Source organism: Stegostoma tigrinum, chromosome 31 (genome assembly GCF_030684315.1).
Source record: "Stegostoma tigrinum isolate sSteTig4 chromosome 31, sSteTig4.hap1, whole genome shotgun sequence".
Taxonomy (NCBI): domain Eukaryota; kingdom Metazoa; phylum Chordata; class Chondrichthyes; order Orectolobiformes; family Stegostomatidae; genus Stegostoma; species Stegostoma tigrinum.
This window is the reverse complement of record NC_081384.1, coordinates 30,335,099-30,352,636: the sequence shown is the minus strand read 5'-3', so window position 1 is coordinate 30,352,636 and position 17,538 is coordinate 30,335,099. Positions and strand designations below refer to the sequence as shown.

Genomic DNA, 17,538 nt, shown 5'->3' with positions numbered 1-17,538 from the left:
AGAGCAGAAATCCTGGCTGCTTCTTCACCTAAAGATGTTGTTCTCCATCTGCAATCAGCTTAGGTTACTTCGCATAACCCAAGGTTTGAGCTGGGAACATTTCTTGCCTTTGTCATGCTGCATAATGCATTTAGCATCTTAAGAAGTGAATGGAAATTGAGCTTCACACCAAACACTTTAACTGAAGGCAGCAACAAAATAAATATCATTTAATTTCTGATGATGTCAATTACCAGGCTGCGCCTTTCATGAAACTAAAAATATTTTTTAAAAACTCTCACATGATATGCTCTCAGAGACTTTGCATTATTAATTGATTATTTTGTCAGATTTATGAGCTTTGTGTTATTAGATGGCTTGGGAGTTTTGTTTGTTGTGGTTACTTGTGGAATTGGTCATGGGGATGTTAAGAGGTGAAAGGAAGATGGTGGCAGAGTAGGACACACCTGTTGGAGCTCCTCTGCTCTGCCTGTTCTTTTTCCTTTTCTTCTCTCTTTTCTTCCTTCTTCTCTGTCCTCAGCACCGGAGGAGAATACTGCAGCAGCAGGCACTGGTAGCAAATCCCCAGAGCAGTGAGCCCTGCAGCAGCGCGGGGAAGAGCCCCGCAGCAACACATGGGGAAGCAGCCCTGGCCTGGCACATGGGGGCCAGGGACGAGAGCAGGAGATGGCAGCCCCAGGGACCTGCAGTGAGGGTGAAGTTGAACCTTATGAGGAACGTGAGCCCAGGACTGTAGTGTTGAACTATTAACTGTGTTTCTTTGATTTTTCTCAGCCTTAGTAAGGAGGATTGTAATTTTTAACTTCTGGGTGTGTTTTCTTTGTCTTTCTGCTTTGTACTAAGATTCTGTGCCCAGGTACATTTGTAACTAAATGGCACCTTATAAACTTTTCACTGTACTCGTGTGAGTGAGTACACGTGACAATAAAAGCTAATTCTAAAAAAGGTGCAATGGGGATTGTAGGATCATAAAATGTGAGGCTGGATGAACACAGCAGGCCCAGCAGCATCTCAGGAGCACAAAAGCTGATGTTTCGGGCCTAGACCCTTCATCACAGGGCCAAGAGTTTTCAATTTACATAAGGAGTCTTGTTACTGATTTCTAGGGAGAAATGTATGTAATCGACATAAGCATTAGGCCCGAAACGTCAGCTTTTGTGCTCCTGAGATGCTGCTGGGCCTGCTGTGTTCATCCAGCCTCACATTTTATTATCTTGGATTCTCCAGCATCTGCAGTTCCCATTATCACTGATACAATGGGGATTGTATGTGGTTTCAAGGAATTATGAAGGTAATGGAACCTCCATTCACCATCAGAACTGGGCCAACATCCCAGTGAATTGAGGTAGCCCTTTTAAACTGATGGCATTGATATTGACCCACTACTGCCTTGCCTCAAGTTTGCTGCTGGATACAGGACAGATGGACTCAGTCCATCTCTGCCACCTTACCATGAAACTGGCTTGTGTGGACATTGTAAAAATGCAGTGGCTGTGGATTCCCAACATAGAAATCAAGCCCATTGTCTCTGTTCAGTCAGCTGATGGTACCCCATGGCAATGAGGGTGATGCTTCAATATTTCTCACTCTTTCTGATGTGAAGAAGGAAGGAAAGCAGCCAAGAGTTTTCAATTTATATCAGGAGTCTTGTTACTGATTTCTAGGGAGAAATGTATGTAATCGACATAAGCATTGTGCAGGTACAGTTACAATGTTTAAAAGAAATTTGGTAAGTACATGAATAGGAAATGTTTTGAGGGATATGGGCCAAATGCAGGCAGATGGGACTATTTTAGTTTGGAAACATGGTCAATGTGGACTAGTTGGACCAAAGGGTCTGTTTCTACGCTTTATGACTCTTGAGTCTCTGCTTAAATATGATTGCATCTCCTCAAATCGTCTATCTAATATCTAATCTTCATCGCAATGAACTAGGACATGGGTGAGTCAGTTGAAATCAAATGCAAGAAAAGTGGAGATGCTAATGATATAAGGAAGAAAAATTACAGAGAAAAAAAAATAAATTCAGTTAATATTCTGCCTCTTTCAATCAATCAACTTGGATTCCTCATTTGAACTTGCTTGAGGGCTCCATACTAGGATGTCTCACTGGTAGAATCAATCCTTAAACATTCAGAGCTGTGCTACTGCTTGTCTTCATAGTTCAAAGCTTGAAAAATAGCACACAACTTCTAGCATCCACTTTTCTTCAGGGTGCAACTGTCTATTTTAACCTAACCCACTGTGAGGATGAAGCTACTATGACATATGGAATTATTAACATCAATTAAATTCTATTATTCAGGCTGAAGAAGTTAAATGGAACTTTACAATCCCCAGATCACATTGAATACAGTTGTGCTAGAGAGATTAGTCATATTAAACTTCAAAAATAAAACCTTACATTTGTATCGCACTTTAAGTTGAATCCAACAATATTTATTTGCAGGCTATGGCAAAATTGTTTTTGATTTTGTGGTGTTCATTCACCATATGTTCCTTTCTAATGGTATATGTGGTTAGGGACTTATGAAGGCACTGAAGTATTTGATCACCCAGGATCGTATTAAATGGCTAGACAGGCTCAGTGGGCTGAATGGCCTACTCCTGTTCCTTTAGTTAAAAACATAGTAGCTGTCTAATTCAATACTCTTTCTGATAAGCTAATTGATTTCAGAAATGGAGAGAAGATAAAGGAATTAGTGTTAGGAAAGAAGATGGAGAGGGAGAAAAATACATGCAGGTGAAGCCAAAGTATCTCCTTAGTTCCTTTTACTGCATGGGACCAAAAGATCATTATGTAGCTGGTTGGTTTAACTTATGCCAATTTCAAAAACAAATTTTAACCCTTTAACCAATGGAATGACCAGCTCCTTGCACAGCTCCCGGTTACAAATTCAGCGAAAAACATTCGATGACAGTTTCTCTCATAATGTATTAGAGGAGAATTCCATCTCAGGGTTATTGGCCCCTGTTCCTTCTCAACGTAGTCAAGACAGAGTGTCAGTAGTTGCTCCGTTGTACAGGGTATTAGGATTGAATGCAATGTCCACACACACTTACACTTTTCCCAGCAGACGTCACATCAAATCAGTCAAGCATCCCAATTCAGATTTTTTGTTCTAAACCAGGAAATGGGGCCAATTGTAATGACTGGTGGAGATCATCAGAAACCTGACACTTGTCTATGAGGCTTAGTGTTATGCTAGAAAATAGCTTTAACTGCTAAATCATTGGAAAAATTGACGCGAGCTCCTTTTTAAAGATAAGACAAAGAGAAAGGAATATTCAAATTAATTACAACTTTTAAAATACACAGATATCAATGTAACAGTTCTGGTTGTCCTGATATAGAAAGCATATTGTTAAATGAAAGAGGGTGCAGAACAGATTTACAAGGATGTTGCCAGGGCTGGAGGATTTGAGTTATAAGGAGAGGCTTCATAGGCTTGGACTTTTATTGCTGGAGTGTAAAGTCACCCTTTTTTTGAGGGGTGACCTTACAGGGATTTATAAAATCATGAGGGGCATATACAAGATGAATAGCAAAGGTCTTTACTCCAGGGTAGGGGAGTTCAAAACTGAGGGTATTTTTTTTAAAGTGAGAGAAGACATATCTAAAATGGACTTGAGGAGCAACTTTTTCATGCAAAACGTGGTTTATATTTGGAATGAACTGTCAGAGAAAGTATTAGTTGTAAGCATAGTTACAACATTTAAAAGACATTTGGATAGATACATGTATAGGAAAACTTAAGAGGGAACTAGGCCAAAGGGTCTACTTTAGTGTGGGAAGCTCGGTTGACATGGATGAGTTGGACCAAAAGGTCTGTTTCCATGTTGTATGGCTGTATGATTCTATAACTCAAGCTATGACTTATTTAAGCAAAATAATTGGGGAAATCACAAGCTATAATTGATATGGCAGTGTATGCAATGTAAGTTGAGACAATCTAATGTGAAACCCCAGTTTGATAACATACTAGATCCATGCACTGAAAAGCTAGAAGGGCTTTTTGTCTTTGGTCTAATGGAAAAGCAAAGTAGAGTGCACTGGATAAAGGACTGATCGGGTCTGACGATGGCCAAAGCACGTAGAAGGGACGGATAGAATAGGGAGGGGCTAGATACATTTATAGTTTTGCAAGCTAATCATGGTTAAATCAAGTATTCCTGTGTTGTACAACAAGACAAGCATGAGCTAAATCTGGTCTAGCTTCATAACACTATTGGTTGCTGTCTGCTTGCTCTGGTACAGTGGTTTACTGAAATAAACTTCAGAAAATTGCTCACTTCTGGAGTTTTATAAAATTCTCTTTGTGGGTTTTTGTGAGCTGTTGTCCCCTAACAATAATTATCTTTGAATTAACTGATTTACAAGGCCATCTTGATTGCAGTCATACATAGGGCCAGGCCTGGTAAGGAAGTAGATTTCCTCCCCTTAAGGACATTCATGAGCCAGATGGTTTTTTTAACAACTATTGATTGGAATTTCACAGTTACCATTACAGAGACCGGCTTACAATTCCTGATTTTTATTGATTAAACCTGTGCTCCACCAGCTGATGTGGTGGTATGTGAACCCATATCTCCAACGTATGAGTCTGGACCCCTGCATCAATCATCCAGTGAGGTTATCATTACCTCCCTCTTCTGGGTTGGCTTGATATATAATCTAGGCTGAAAGGTTTTATAAGATTAACAGATGTTTTTAAAACCATGTTCACAGAATTGAAAAATGACAGGAATTATTTTCAACTCAGGCCTCCAATTGGAAACGCAAGATGCTAACGAGTACATGTATTTTCTGGCATTAATGGTGAAAAATCAGACAACAGCAGGTTTCCCTTGTGCACCTGTTGAGCAAGGCGGAATTTGACTTCTGTGAGTTGTCGTAAGATTTGGAGAGGCTGTAGTTTCTTGAGGGAGGTAGGATTGAGGAATTGCGTAGATTGCATGTTACAGCAACCCTTCATCTTCGGTTGGTGGCAGTTTCCGTTTGAAAAATCCACACTGGAACAAAGAAGGATAAGGGGTAAGTAAGTAAAACAAAACTCATTACAAACTTAAGATAATAAAATATGAGGCTGGATGAACACAGCAGGCCCAGCAGCATCTCAGGAGCACAAAAGCTGACGTTTCGGGTCTAGACCCTTCATCAGGGCCTGATGCAGGGTCTAGGCCCGAAACGTCAGCTTTTGTGCTCCTGAGATGCTGCTGGGCCTGCTGTGTTCATCCAGCCTCACATTTTATTATCTTGGATTCTCCAGAATCTGCAGTTCCCATTATCTCTCATTACAAACTTGCTGTGACTTTCCATCCTGGGAAGTGAGCTGATTCAAAACCTACAGCCTGGCTGAATTGATGAAAGATCAGAATGTAACCTGCAAATATAGGATCAGATCCCAAAAATGTGCTGCTCACCAAGAATTAGCTTGGTTTAATATTTAGAAATAAAGTACAAATCTGATATTTAAACAAAAAATCCTTTTTTTCTCACTTGCCTATTTGTTTCATGAAGAGGAGACTTGAACTCCAGTATATAGATGATTTGTAGTTCCACATAATACCATGATTCTCATCCTACAGTGTAACATCTTCAGTCATTCCCTCTACCTACTGGAATTTTAATTTTAAATGGTTCTGTGTGTTAAATACTGTACCTGTCAGCTTCTCTTTGAGTGAAAGATCTTTTCAGCTGATCACTATAGCTGGCTGTTGCAAAATGTTGATTGTACGTGCAACTCTTCAGGCAACCAAATGGCCATAGGCCCTGAGGTCAATTAGTTGCCTGCCTTAATATGAAGAAGCACCCCACGCTTCTTCATCACCACTCTCTGGCCCAATGAATATTGAAGACTTGTCCCTATATGGGTTATAAGGAGAGGTTGGATGGGCTGGGGCTTTTTCTCCTGGAGTGTAGGAGACTGAGGAGTGACCTTATAGAGGTCCTCAAAATCATGAGGGATGTAAATAAGGTAGATAGCCACCAGCCTTTCCCCATGATGTGGGAGTCTGAACCTACACTGGATAGATTTAAGGTGAGAGGTGAGAGATACAATAGGGTCCAGAGGGGCAACTTTTCCATGCAGAGGATGGTGAGTGTCTGGAACGGGATGCCAGAGGTAGTGGTGGAAGTGAGCACAAGTGTCATTTCAGAAATATTTAAACAGGTGCATAGATGGGATAGGTATGGAGGGATATGGACTAAGTTCAGGAATGTGGGACTAGTTTAAATTGTGAGATATGGGCAAGTTGGGCCAAAGGCCTGTTTCCATGCTGTAGACCTCTATGACTCAAATTCAGGGCCAATGAGTGTGGAACACCATCAGGCATCCCAATGAAGCTACTTGAGTGGGGCCTAAAAACCAAAGGCAAGTTGTGTGGGGGAGTAGGGCTGACAATTACAGAGGATGAAGATCTCAGACACCATGGTAACAGCCCAGATTATATTTGTCTGTTGAAAAGGAGCACTCCTGTACTTTGGAGGTCCAAAAGTAATTCACATTACCTTTAATGAGTCTCTTCCTTTCTGTTGCCTGTTGAACCTGATCGGAGTCTGCAGCATGCACTGTACAACCTGGATCAATGTGAGCCAGTGATCAGGGATCCTATTTCTGTTACAGGATCCCAAGTTCCATAGTATATGGAGCAATGACCAGAAACAGAAACATTCAAAATTAGAGCCAACTGCATTGCCAGTGTTAACTTGGCAGCACGGCTACCAATTCCTATTTCAAGGCTTTTACCATTCTATTGATGCCAGGGTCAAGATTGAACCCCATTTTGGTTCTTCATTGCACCTCAATCAACAACATTATGCCTGACTTGTAATTATACAATGTAAGTGGATTGCCTGCCTGCTGTACAACTTGCTAAGATCTCTTCATTCTGAGGTGAACTGAACGAGACAGTATACCAATGTTATAAGATACACTGCAGATCAAAATTGAACTCAAAATGTCATTGAGAAGAGAAATTGGACAGAATAACAAAAAGTAAATCCTGTGCAGGTGTCTTCCCATTGTCGGAAAATTCGACCACATCAGAAAAAATATCTTTCCACTCGTAGACATATTGGGCTGGATTTTCAACGTTGGCTTGGAAACCCAATGCCCAAGTGAATTCCAGGTCCCAATCCCACCGAGAATCCCTCAAATTGGTGGCTTGGTGGTTAGCACTTCTGTCTCACAGTGCCAGGGACTCAGGTTTGATTCCACCCTTGGGCAATTAACTGTGTGGAATTTGCACATTCTCCCTGTGTCTTTGTGGGTTTCCTCCAGGTGCTTTGGTTTCCTCTGATGTGCAGGCTAGGTATATTAGCCATGGGAAATATGCGGTAACAGGGAAAGTGTAGGAGGATGGGTGAGATGCTGGGAAGAGAGACGCTGAGGACTCAAAGGGCCAAATGGACTGCTTCCATGCCATAGGGATTCTACAAAATTCACATTGCCTAAGTGGCAAGGAGTTGAACTCAGCACCCAAAGAGAGAGAGAGTTAGACATACACCTCCACAAAGGCAGGAACTGTCTGCCAGGCACCTGTGGCAAAAGGGGATAGCTATCATGTTGGGGGGCTGCAAATGCCTTGTTGACCCCAGGGAAAGTCATGGAGGAAAAATGAAGTAGAAAGTGGCTTTGGAAAAGAAGACTAGGAGTTGTGGTTATGTGATACTAATTAGCCCTATGAATTAGACAATTGCTACAACAAAAACTTGGGTCCCACAGTCTGGACAGCCATGAAATAATATGCATGAGACTTTCTTGCCTGCTGCCAAAGAAAACTTGCACACTTTAATTTCAAATTGACAGGGGTGCTCTAAATAAAGTCCTTAACAATCTTATGGGGTTGGGAGTTGGCTTTGGCCAGCTTTGCAGCTCCCACCCATTCGCCATATAAGACTGTCTCGGAGTATCACCAGCCTGAGGCAACAGGATTTTTAATTCCTCGAGCACCAATTCCCAGCCGAGTGGGAATTTGAAATATTCTGCCCATGATCCCTCCCTTCCTGTGTCATCTTCAGTTGACTCTTCCTCAACCTAACCTTCGCATAAAGGTACAGTTTGCATCAGTTGCCCTTGGTTGCTCGGATTTCCACTATTTTAACCGCCTGAACATTTTTACAAAGCGAATTTGTCAGCAACAAATTCTTTTCTTTTTTCTTTCAATTCAAATCTCTCTTGTTTGTACCCACGATAAAGCAAATGGTAATTGTCACTTTCACCACAGAAATGATAAGTTGGCAGAGTGAATTGATGTGATTTTTTGTTATGATTTGATTTGATTTGATTTGTTATTGTCACATGTACCAGATGCAGTGAAAAGTTTTGTTTTGCATGATGTACAGGCAGATCATACCACACAAAGTGCATCAGGGTAATAGAACAGAGTGAGGAGTACAATGTTGCAGCTGTAGAGAAGGTGCACAAAGAGCGAGATCAACATTAAATTTAAAATTTGACAGATCCATTCAGAAGTTGAATAACAGTGGGAAGAAGCTGTTCTTGAATCTGTTGAGATAGTAAGAACTACAGATGGGTACATCTGTTTAACCTTTTGTATCTTCTGCCTGACAGAAAAGGTTGGAAGAGATGATAACTGGGGTGGGAGGGGTCTTTGATTATGTTGGCTGCCTTCCCAAGTCAATGGCTGCTCATCCATTAGGGAGGGAAAAAGCATCAGAAATGGAGATTAGACATTTTTCTATTAACAGAATGGACAGTAGACTCTCCCAGTTTATCAACCAAGTGATGAATGTGCAAATTACACATTGTGCTTTATTCATGAATCGAGCATGCATCTGTTAATGATTCTGAGGCTTATTTCAAGTGTATCTCATTCTTGTTCTCGCTGTTATATGTGCTGTATCACCAATAGCAATATAGATACCTTCCAAAGGATGAATGCCACTAGAGCCACAAGTAGCAGGCCACCAAGGATGGCAACTACAAGGCACCAGATGGGTATGGGCAAGACATCCTCAGGACCGCTGCGGTAAATTAGAGTTTGTACCTGGGAAAAGGAACACATAATAGCATTAATATTATTGTGACTGATGGTATTTCCACAAGAGAAGAGAAAGCAATGCTAATTGATTTAACCAACTTTCAATCATCTCACTCGCTCTTTTGATAGCAATTGGATTTGAATTCCTTTGAATTTCACACATCCCCAATGCTTAAATGAATCTTAAAGAATGCTGTGGCTATAAACATAGATATTTTCTGATAGCTAGGATTGAAAAGCAGTTGAATTGAATTTTTTTCTATCAAATAAGTAGAGCTGCAAGACAATATCTTAAAATTTAGTTCAATAATCACGAATAACATTTTTAAAACTAAAACAGATCACTGGTTCTTAATACGATATGCAATAGCTGTCTAACTTGGGAAATTATATCAATGGACTGAGTGGTATGGGACTGCTGAGAATAAACGATGCAATTGTCATTGTTTTTGAGGTTAATGGTGTGTCTGAATTCTGCATAGAGTTACACCTTCCTCCTTTTTGAGGGATTAAAAGTTAAAATACTGATAGTTAGTTCACATGGGAGGAAGAAGCACGTAATATATTGAAACCTCATGTTTAAAAACTTAGGGCTCATTTTATGTCAGAAGTCTGACATAGAGACTTGAGTTTTTGAGGAGACAGAGAGGGATTCAAACCCAGCATTTTCATGAGGGGAGCATTGTGGTTTGCATATCCATGATTCAGTTGCACATGTTTAAGTGACCTACCATTAATCAGATCCAGTGGGATGTCCAAAGCATGATCCTTGCACTTTAGATCTATCAGGCAAAGGTCAAAAGTTTTTAGAATTCTTTGGACAGCTAGTGTACCCTTTTAGAGATGCAAGGTACCTTTTTGGGTATGGCCAGGTAGATCTTTGGGAGAGTTAATCTGTTCCTTTATGAGAGAGAAGATTCCCTTTGAGATTGTTAATTGTAAATATGAATGTGCATTAGAAAGTGGAAAAACTAATTGGAACAGTTAAGCTGTCATGAGAACTGTTGAGCTGTCAAGATATTTAAACTCCTGCTCTTTAAATTTAAAAATAAACCCAAATGATTAAAAAGAGATAAGTGCTCAGTGTTTCACTATGAAGGCCAACATTTAAAGGAATGTGCTGCACGGCTGATTTCATACCTTCATTAATGTAGGGCTCTCCTGTTGGTTCACAGATTGATTCATAGATTTAAGTGAATTAAAGCTTTTGAAGTGGAGATTGATTCATAGATTTAAGTGAATTAAAGCTTTTGAAATGGAGCTAGAATGCAAAAGCTTATTGTTGTAAAGAAATGTATGGTTGAAGAGTGTTAAAACAAATTGGTGGATTTAATAAATGGCTTATTTTAAAATGGTGAATTCTTCAGTTGATATTAAAGAACTTTATTTCATTTTGTCACAGCATGGGCCCGAGGTCTGCCCATACTGGCAGAATTGTCATGGAGGGCATGAGGGCAAGGGTGAGGGATGTGGGTTGTGCCTAGGATAGCATAGGGACTATAAAGCGCCATGGGTATTTAAGGGAAAGCATATAGGTTAGCTTGCATGAGGGTTTGGGCGCTGGCATGCATTGGCATGGATGGAGCATGGGGAACATATGGCGAGTGATGGGCTATGAGCGGTGAGGGCTGGAAGCGTATTTATTGTTTTTCTTTAAACAGCTGGGACATGAGTTAAGTCTTTGTCACAGCCTGCCTTTGCACATTGGCAGTCCTTATGGCTGCCTCCGACCTCTTTCTGGGGTCAGTGGGCATGACTCCCAATATACTGGCACATCACTCACAAACGCCCATTCCCCCAAACAGCAGAAAGATAACTACCACAACAACCATCATCACCCCATCCCCTACCTATCCCATATTTTCCTCATAAAATGGTGCCACTTCTGATTCCCTCAGTGTTATTCAGTGCTCATTCTCTTGCCCCTGAATCAGAATGGGTTGGCTGAAGTTCCAGTAGTTCTGAGGGATCACAGCACCTTAAGATGTACCATCTTTCAAATGAGGAGTTAAACAAATGGTCCATCTGTACCCTTATGGTGACATAAGAGATTCTAATTCACCATTTAAACAAGTAGTGTCAGTTGTCAATACTTATCTCCCAATCAGCGTCAATTTTAAAATGGATTATCCAAACATCATCTCATTGCTCAAAGACATTGCGTTTTCTGCATTGATGCTGATTTTTTTATATTCCTCATTAACACTTCAAAAGTGCTTCAAGGATTGTACAGCACTTTGCAATGTCCTAAGGTCATGTTAAACATGTTATGTACATGAACTTATTCCTTTTCGTTTTGCAGAATGACAAGAACCTATGTTAATTGTAGTGAGGGCTCTACAGAATCTTAGTGTTGCACATATCAACTCTTTGCAAAAGGAAACACTGTATCCTAACACAAACTACAATAGCTGTCCAATTTGGGAAATTAAATCATTCAATTGAGCAAAACATGGCTGGTGAGAATAAATAGCTCAGTTGTCTTCAAACGTAAATTCCTCTTTTGGTCTCTAATTGACCTTTCTCCTCCTTTTATCACCCAACTCCCATTGCTGTATCTATAAAAGGCATCGGGATTTCCTGTGATGTTCAGAACATTCAATACTTTGTGGCCCTCTCGAGGTCTATTCCATAGCTTCAAGAAGCAAAAGCCATTCATTAGCTCACTGAGTGGCATTGCGTGAAATTTCCCAGCACTGTGCAGCCATGCAGCTGAGAGCGAGCACAGTCTTTTTCATAATCCCTCTTTGCCTCAATTATTCGTCTCTCACCTCCCTTCTGTGTTCAGCTGGTTCTCAAGTGGATTTATTACCTGACACTCACCTTAAGCACAGTCTTTCTTAGTTACCTTGAATTCTGTCTGTTTTGTCTTTCTTTCCCCTTTTGTGGGAATACATCTTGATTGTACCCAAACCTTTTCCTGCTAACCTTTGTTTGCAGTTTATCTGGGGAGGCGATGGCCTGGTGGTATTATTGCTGGACTGTTAATCCAGAAACCAGATAATGTTTTGGGGACCGGGATTCGGGGATCACGGTAGATGGTGGAATTTGAATCAATAAATATCTGGAATTAAGAGTTGAATGACGACCGTGAATTGATTGTCGATTGTTGGAAAAACCCATCTGGTTCACTAATGCCCTTTAGGGAAGGAAACTGCCATCCTTACTTGCTCTGCTTTACATGTGACTCCTATCCCACAGCAATGTGCTTGACTTTTAAATGCCCTCTGGGCAATAAATGCTGCCTGGCCAGCAACACCCTCATCCCATGAATGAATAAAGAGTATCTGGCCAAGCACTACTGTGGTCCATTGACCTTGGCTCTCCAGTAATTCATAATTCTTACTCTGGATTGACCGTTGTCATTTTCCATCTTCACCTGACCCAGACGCTCAGTGTGCCCAGATGTTCCCCAATTATCCCTTGATCCATTGGCCCAGCTCAAGAACCAGCTCTGACATGGCCTCCATGGATTGGACACATACTCTTGCATGAAATCTCCTGCGCACAATCGACAAACTCTTATCCCTCATTGTCTTTTATATGTCCCAGCCTATACACAAGCTACTGAAGTCTCCCACTATTACCTACTCTATGATGTTTACCTTTCCTGTAATTTCCCTGCAGATTTATTTCTCTACATCTATTCCATTAGTTGGTGATCTACAGATGGCACTTTATTATTCCTTAGCTCTAGCCAAACCACAAATGCCCCGAGGCCTCTGAAACATTGTCTTTGTCCTGTACTAGGAAGGATCATCACTAAAAGCATCAATAGATATGAGGAGAAAGCAGGAACTTAGCACTGAGATAGGAATTTACCAGTACCATATTGAATTACAGAGCAATGCCCTCCTCCTGCTCTTAGTTTCCATAATGTCCATCACAAGCAACAACATCCCTCGTCCTTTTATCCCTTTCCTATCTTTTCTGAATATAGCTAGTCCAGTTCAGTTTTTGGTTAAGAGTAACCCCCAAGGTGTGGTTAGTGAGGGATTCAGTGATGGTAATTCCACTGAATATCAAAGGTAAATGGTTTGGTCTTCTTTTGTTAGAGATGGCCATTGCCTAGCATTTGTTCTGACAGCTAAGATGAGTATTAGTTTGATTTCTAAAAGTTCTAAAACCATTTCTCTCTGTGGGGGTTGTACAAGCATTTTAATTGATAGTTTTAAGAAGTTATTAAAGGATTAGCAATCTTTGCTGCACTAATGAAAATAATATTTGTCTGTTTCCTAAAATCTTGACCACTTGAAAGGATTTAATTCTCTGGAATGGCATTTTTGAAGGATTGTTTTCTAAAGTGTGGGTATTTCAATGAGATTAGATTCTTAGAAATGTATTTGTTTTGCTATCCATTTCAAAGATATTTTGAGTCATGGCTATCGTGGATATTAGCTAGATGACTATGAAGGATACATGTGGAGCAGCAAGGGAGCATGGGGGATTTGGTGACAGTGGTCTAATGCCCACAGGTGTCCTGCTACTGTAATAGGAGCTGAAAATCCAGAGAAAGTTTATTGATTTATGCTTGCTTGTTTTCTCTGGGATTTCTGTCAATCTTCCCTTAAAATTACAACAAATGTACAAGAGAATCTTTAACAAAAAGACAAATTGTTGGAAAACTCATCAGATCTGGCAGTATCTTTGGAGAGAAAGCAGAGTTAATGATTTGGGTCCAGCGGCCCTTTGTAAGAACTCAATGAACCAGCTCTTTGTGGATATTACAAGCAATAGTTTATAATATCTGGAAATATTGGCCTATGGTTAGAAATAAGTTCCCAGTTGCAGAAATCTCCAACTCAACCATGTCTCATCTTTCTGCTACTTACCATCATGTTGTCACTGGGGAATTCTTCAGGCTGTACTTTGTATGGCATTTCTTGCACAATGAATGATGCTTGGGACTGGAATGTAAACTGTTTGTTACGGTTCTGTAAGACATAAGAGTATTTTGTGTTTTTGCTTCATTCTTTCCCTTTTTATTTTCTCCTCACCTTTACTGCAGATATTGGGAGAGATAACTCCACAGATATTCGTGGTCTTTGGTCCCTGGCCTAAGTGGACATTGACCTTCAAGCGCAGAGTGGTTGGAAAACACTCATGGAAACCCTCGGAGCCAGGAGACCGAGGTTCAACTCTACCAGCCGCAGGATTCTGCCAATATAACTATCCTCCGCTATATATAAAATTACCTCTTTCAGCTGTTCCAGTCATTCCTCCAGATGATGGGCAGAGCAGCCTGCTCCAAAATTTTAAGGCCCTATTCAAGTAACTGCTCTGTTCAGACCGTACTTTAACAGTGTAATATTAAATTATTTGAGTTATTGTTACTGCTGTCAGCTTGAAAACACATAGAAACTGTGATTTTTAAATCTATGAGGAAAACCTGGCTCAGCAGTGGAAGGCACTGTCTTAATGAATTTTCCTGGGACAACTGTACCCAAAAACATTAATTATAGAATAAAACACACAATATATCCTGAAGAATACCTGTTAAAGGTACGTTAGAAAATCCTCACATTCACCTTGTGGCTTTGTGCAAGATTGATCAGGTTTGGGTAGTTAGTGTCAGACTGAGGAACATTTTACCTTCTGAACTAATGGCAATGAAGTTTAAATTCACGTCAGAAGTTGCACCAAAGGTGGGTGGGCTGGAAAATTGCCTTGGGAGATCCGTGTGGTATTTGTCAGTACGTTGCTGCCTATAGGCTATTTTAAAAGTGGATGCTTTATGGGTGAAGGTTTTACAGCACAAGTAAGTGGTAACTAATGAAGGCTCTTAAAGGCCTAATTTGAACACTGGGAACTTTCCAGTCCCACAACAGCCAATACAAGGAAGCACCATGAGCTAGTGTTCCAAACAATTGCTTATCACCATAGTGGCTGTGAGTGAGAGGTGGCCAAGGTTATGGTTAGAGACTGGCCTAACGAGGCCTTTCCCTTGCAAAATAGCAATCTGGTAGCAGTGGTTGGTATGAATTTTCTCTTCACTCAAAAGTCTTCAGAGGGCCTCTCTCTCTCAAGTCATTCTCTATCTCTAACCTACTCTGGCAGCTCCCTCTTCTCATAGTTGGGCTTCCGTTCTCGCAGAGCTGATGGCCTTCCATTGGGCCTCTAGCCTTGGAATCCTTATTTGGAGAATGAGAAATTCTGAAATCGGGTCAGGCCTCAGGCTCCAAATAAAAAGCCCTGTCCTCAATCATTAGGATTGGCATTGAGCAGGTACCTCAGGTACCTTAGTTCCTAAAGCTCACCAGATTGAATATATTGAACTCTGGCCTAAGATGTACAAGGGTAATATCCTTTCTCCATATCTCCCTTGTTCTCCAAATCCTCCTTAGAATGATTAATTATGCAGAGTCATCGTCCCATTAGACACTATTGTGCGCTGTATATCAACCATCTTCATGTGACAGCTGAGTGAAGAACATTTTGACGTATGAAAGGTGAGGAACATCCCAGTCTTTTCATGTCCTACTCTCAACTAGATTTCTTCCATTCATTTTGTGATCCTTGGTCCATAATCTGGATTAGGAATTTTGGAGGATGCACCGCTCCTCTAGTTCAAGGATGGGATGGCCAATTGTCATTGCTAGGCCAGCTGGGTTTATGGACATAGAATTGAGCCTGGAGCTTAGCACAGTTGAGTTCCACATTGGCCTTTGCGTTTATCAATGCTCCTTTCAAGGTCATCTTAATGTTCTGCAAATTTCAGCCAGCTATCAGTAATGAAAACAATTAAAAACAAGGACTGGGGGTTGGTCGGGGGTGGGGGGGGTGATTTGGTAACAGAATCTGCTCCAAGAAAACAAAGTTCATTGATTTACCTGCACAAAGACCTCCATCCTGAGCTGAGAGTGTATGTTTATTACAGCTCGCTTCTCTTTCTCCAGGAGTCCCACTCGACACATAATTTTCACACAAGTCACAGTGGTGCAAGTCTAGTAGGAAGATAGACCAAATTTAGGCCCAAAGCACATCAAAGCCTCATAAAGGGCAACAATTCCAATGTACTCACGAATGAATGCGTATTAGGCTTAGTAACAAAAACTGGCCCTGCCCAAATCAGGTTAATTAACTAAAGAAAAATCAAAGCTAAACGAAACCCCAATCCAACATTTGTATCAACTGTGTCTAATAATCAAAGAATAAACATGAGCTTTCCAGGTCCTGAAACACTTGTTAAACAAAAGGGATGGCATTGTTTGGAAGCTAGTGTTCATCGATCAAAACTACTGCTGTTGATAGGAAATACTTTCATAGAAAATAGGAGCAGATGTAGACGTTTTGGCTCCTTAAGCCTGCTCTGCCATTCAAAATTACCATGGACAATAATCAAACACTATTCCAACTTTTTCTCTCCTTGTTCCAGCAAACAAATAATGTTGACTAAGGGAAATAGTATCAATTAGAATCAATATTAATTCTGGAACCATTGATTAAAAAGCCAGATGTAATTTCAAACAGCCTGATGCATTCATGCAGTTAGCTTGGAGAACTTACGAATGACTGACAAGGCTTAAAATCTCCTATTTATATATTTGTTCACAAGGTTTTATTTTTATTTTCTTTCATTGGATGTAAGCATCACTACAAGGTTAGCATTTTTTCTTTATTTCTAAGTGGCTGGCAATCGGTGGTTGGGGCCAGATGCAGTCATCCTAGCACATGGGGAAGCGGGACTGTGCATGGAAAGCACCAGCAGGGAGGCTATTGAAGGACTGTAATATTTGTCTTTTAACTTTATTTCTTTATTTTCCAAAGTTATTCTATAAAGAACTGCAGAGTAGAACTTTTAGCTTTTAGCTTTATTTATCTACTTTTGTACCTTATCTAGTTCAGTACCTAAGATTTGTAACTAGGTGCTTTGTACCTAAGATGGTACTGCACGTGATGACAATGTACACTTTTCACTGTACTTCTGTAATTTTGCACTTGAGGACATTGTGGAAATAAAACCTAATTCTAGTTCAAATAAAGACCATTGTGAAGATGATGGTAAACTGTGTTCAGTCCAATTCTACAGTGGTTTGGTGCAATGGATTGGTTTTCAGGACAAGTTAAGAGTTAACCACACAGTGTGGGTCTGGCGTTACACGTGGACCAAATAGACTAAAGACACTTGAGAACGAGTTGGATTTTAGCAACAATTTGATAGTCGCCTGGCCACCTTTGCAGAGATAGGCTTTTAATTCCCAATTTATTAACTCATTGAATTTAAATTGTATCATTAGCCGAGGTGGAATTTGAATATGGGTTCCTATGGTCCCTGGATTACATGTTGAGTTGATAACATTACTACACCAGCATCCCTGCAAGTTACAGGTAATGCTAACTGGGCAGTTATTGTCCACTTCTGGTAATTACCATTGCAGAAACCTGAAATACCTTTCAAGATTGGATTCTGAATTGTAGAGTTATACAGCACAAAAACAGACCCTTTGGTCCAACTCGTCCACGCTGACCAGGTCTCCTAGACTGATCTAGTCCCATTGGTGAACATATTCCTCCAAACTTTCCCTATTCTTG

The 17,538-nt window shown here is 40.5% G+C and overlaps 1 protein-coding gene across 1 annotated transcript in view; it reads right to left on the bottom strand.

The window, feature by feature from the left end:
* Positions 1–1,216: 1,216 nt before the first annotated feature.
* Positions 1,217–17,538, bottom strand: part of LOC125466464 (integrin alpha-8-like) — a 134,742-nt gene continuing 118,420 nt past the window's right edge. Inside the window, exons 27-30 of the mRNA XM_059638734.1 lie at positions 15,837–15,950; positions 13,839–13,940; positions 8,890–9,012; positions 1,217–5,013 (exon numbers count right to left, since the gene is read on the bottom strand). Coding sequence (XP_059494717.1) covers positions 4,960–5,013; positions 8,890–9,012; positions 13,839–13,940; positions 15,837–15,950 — 393 coding nt within the window. The 3' untranslated portion in view covers positions 1,217–4,959. The remainder of the gene's footprint in view (positions 5,014–8,889; positions 9,013–13,838; positions 13,941–15,836; positions 15,951–17,538) is intronic.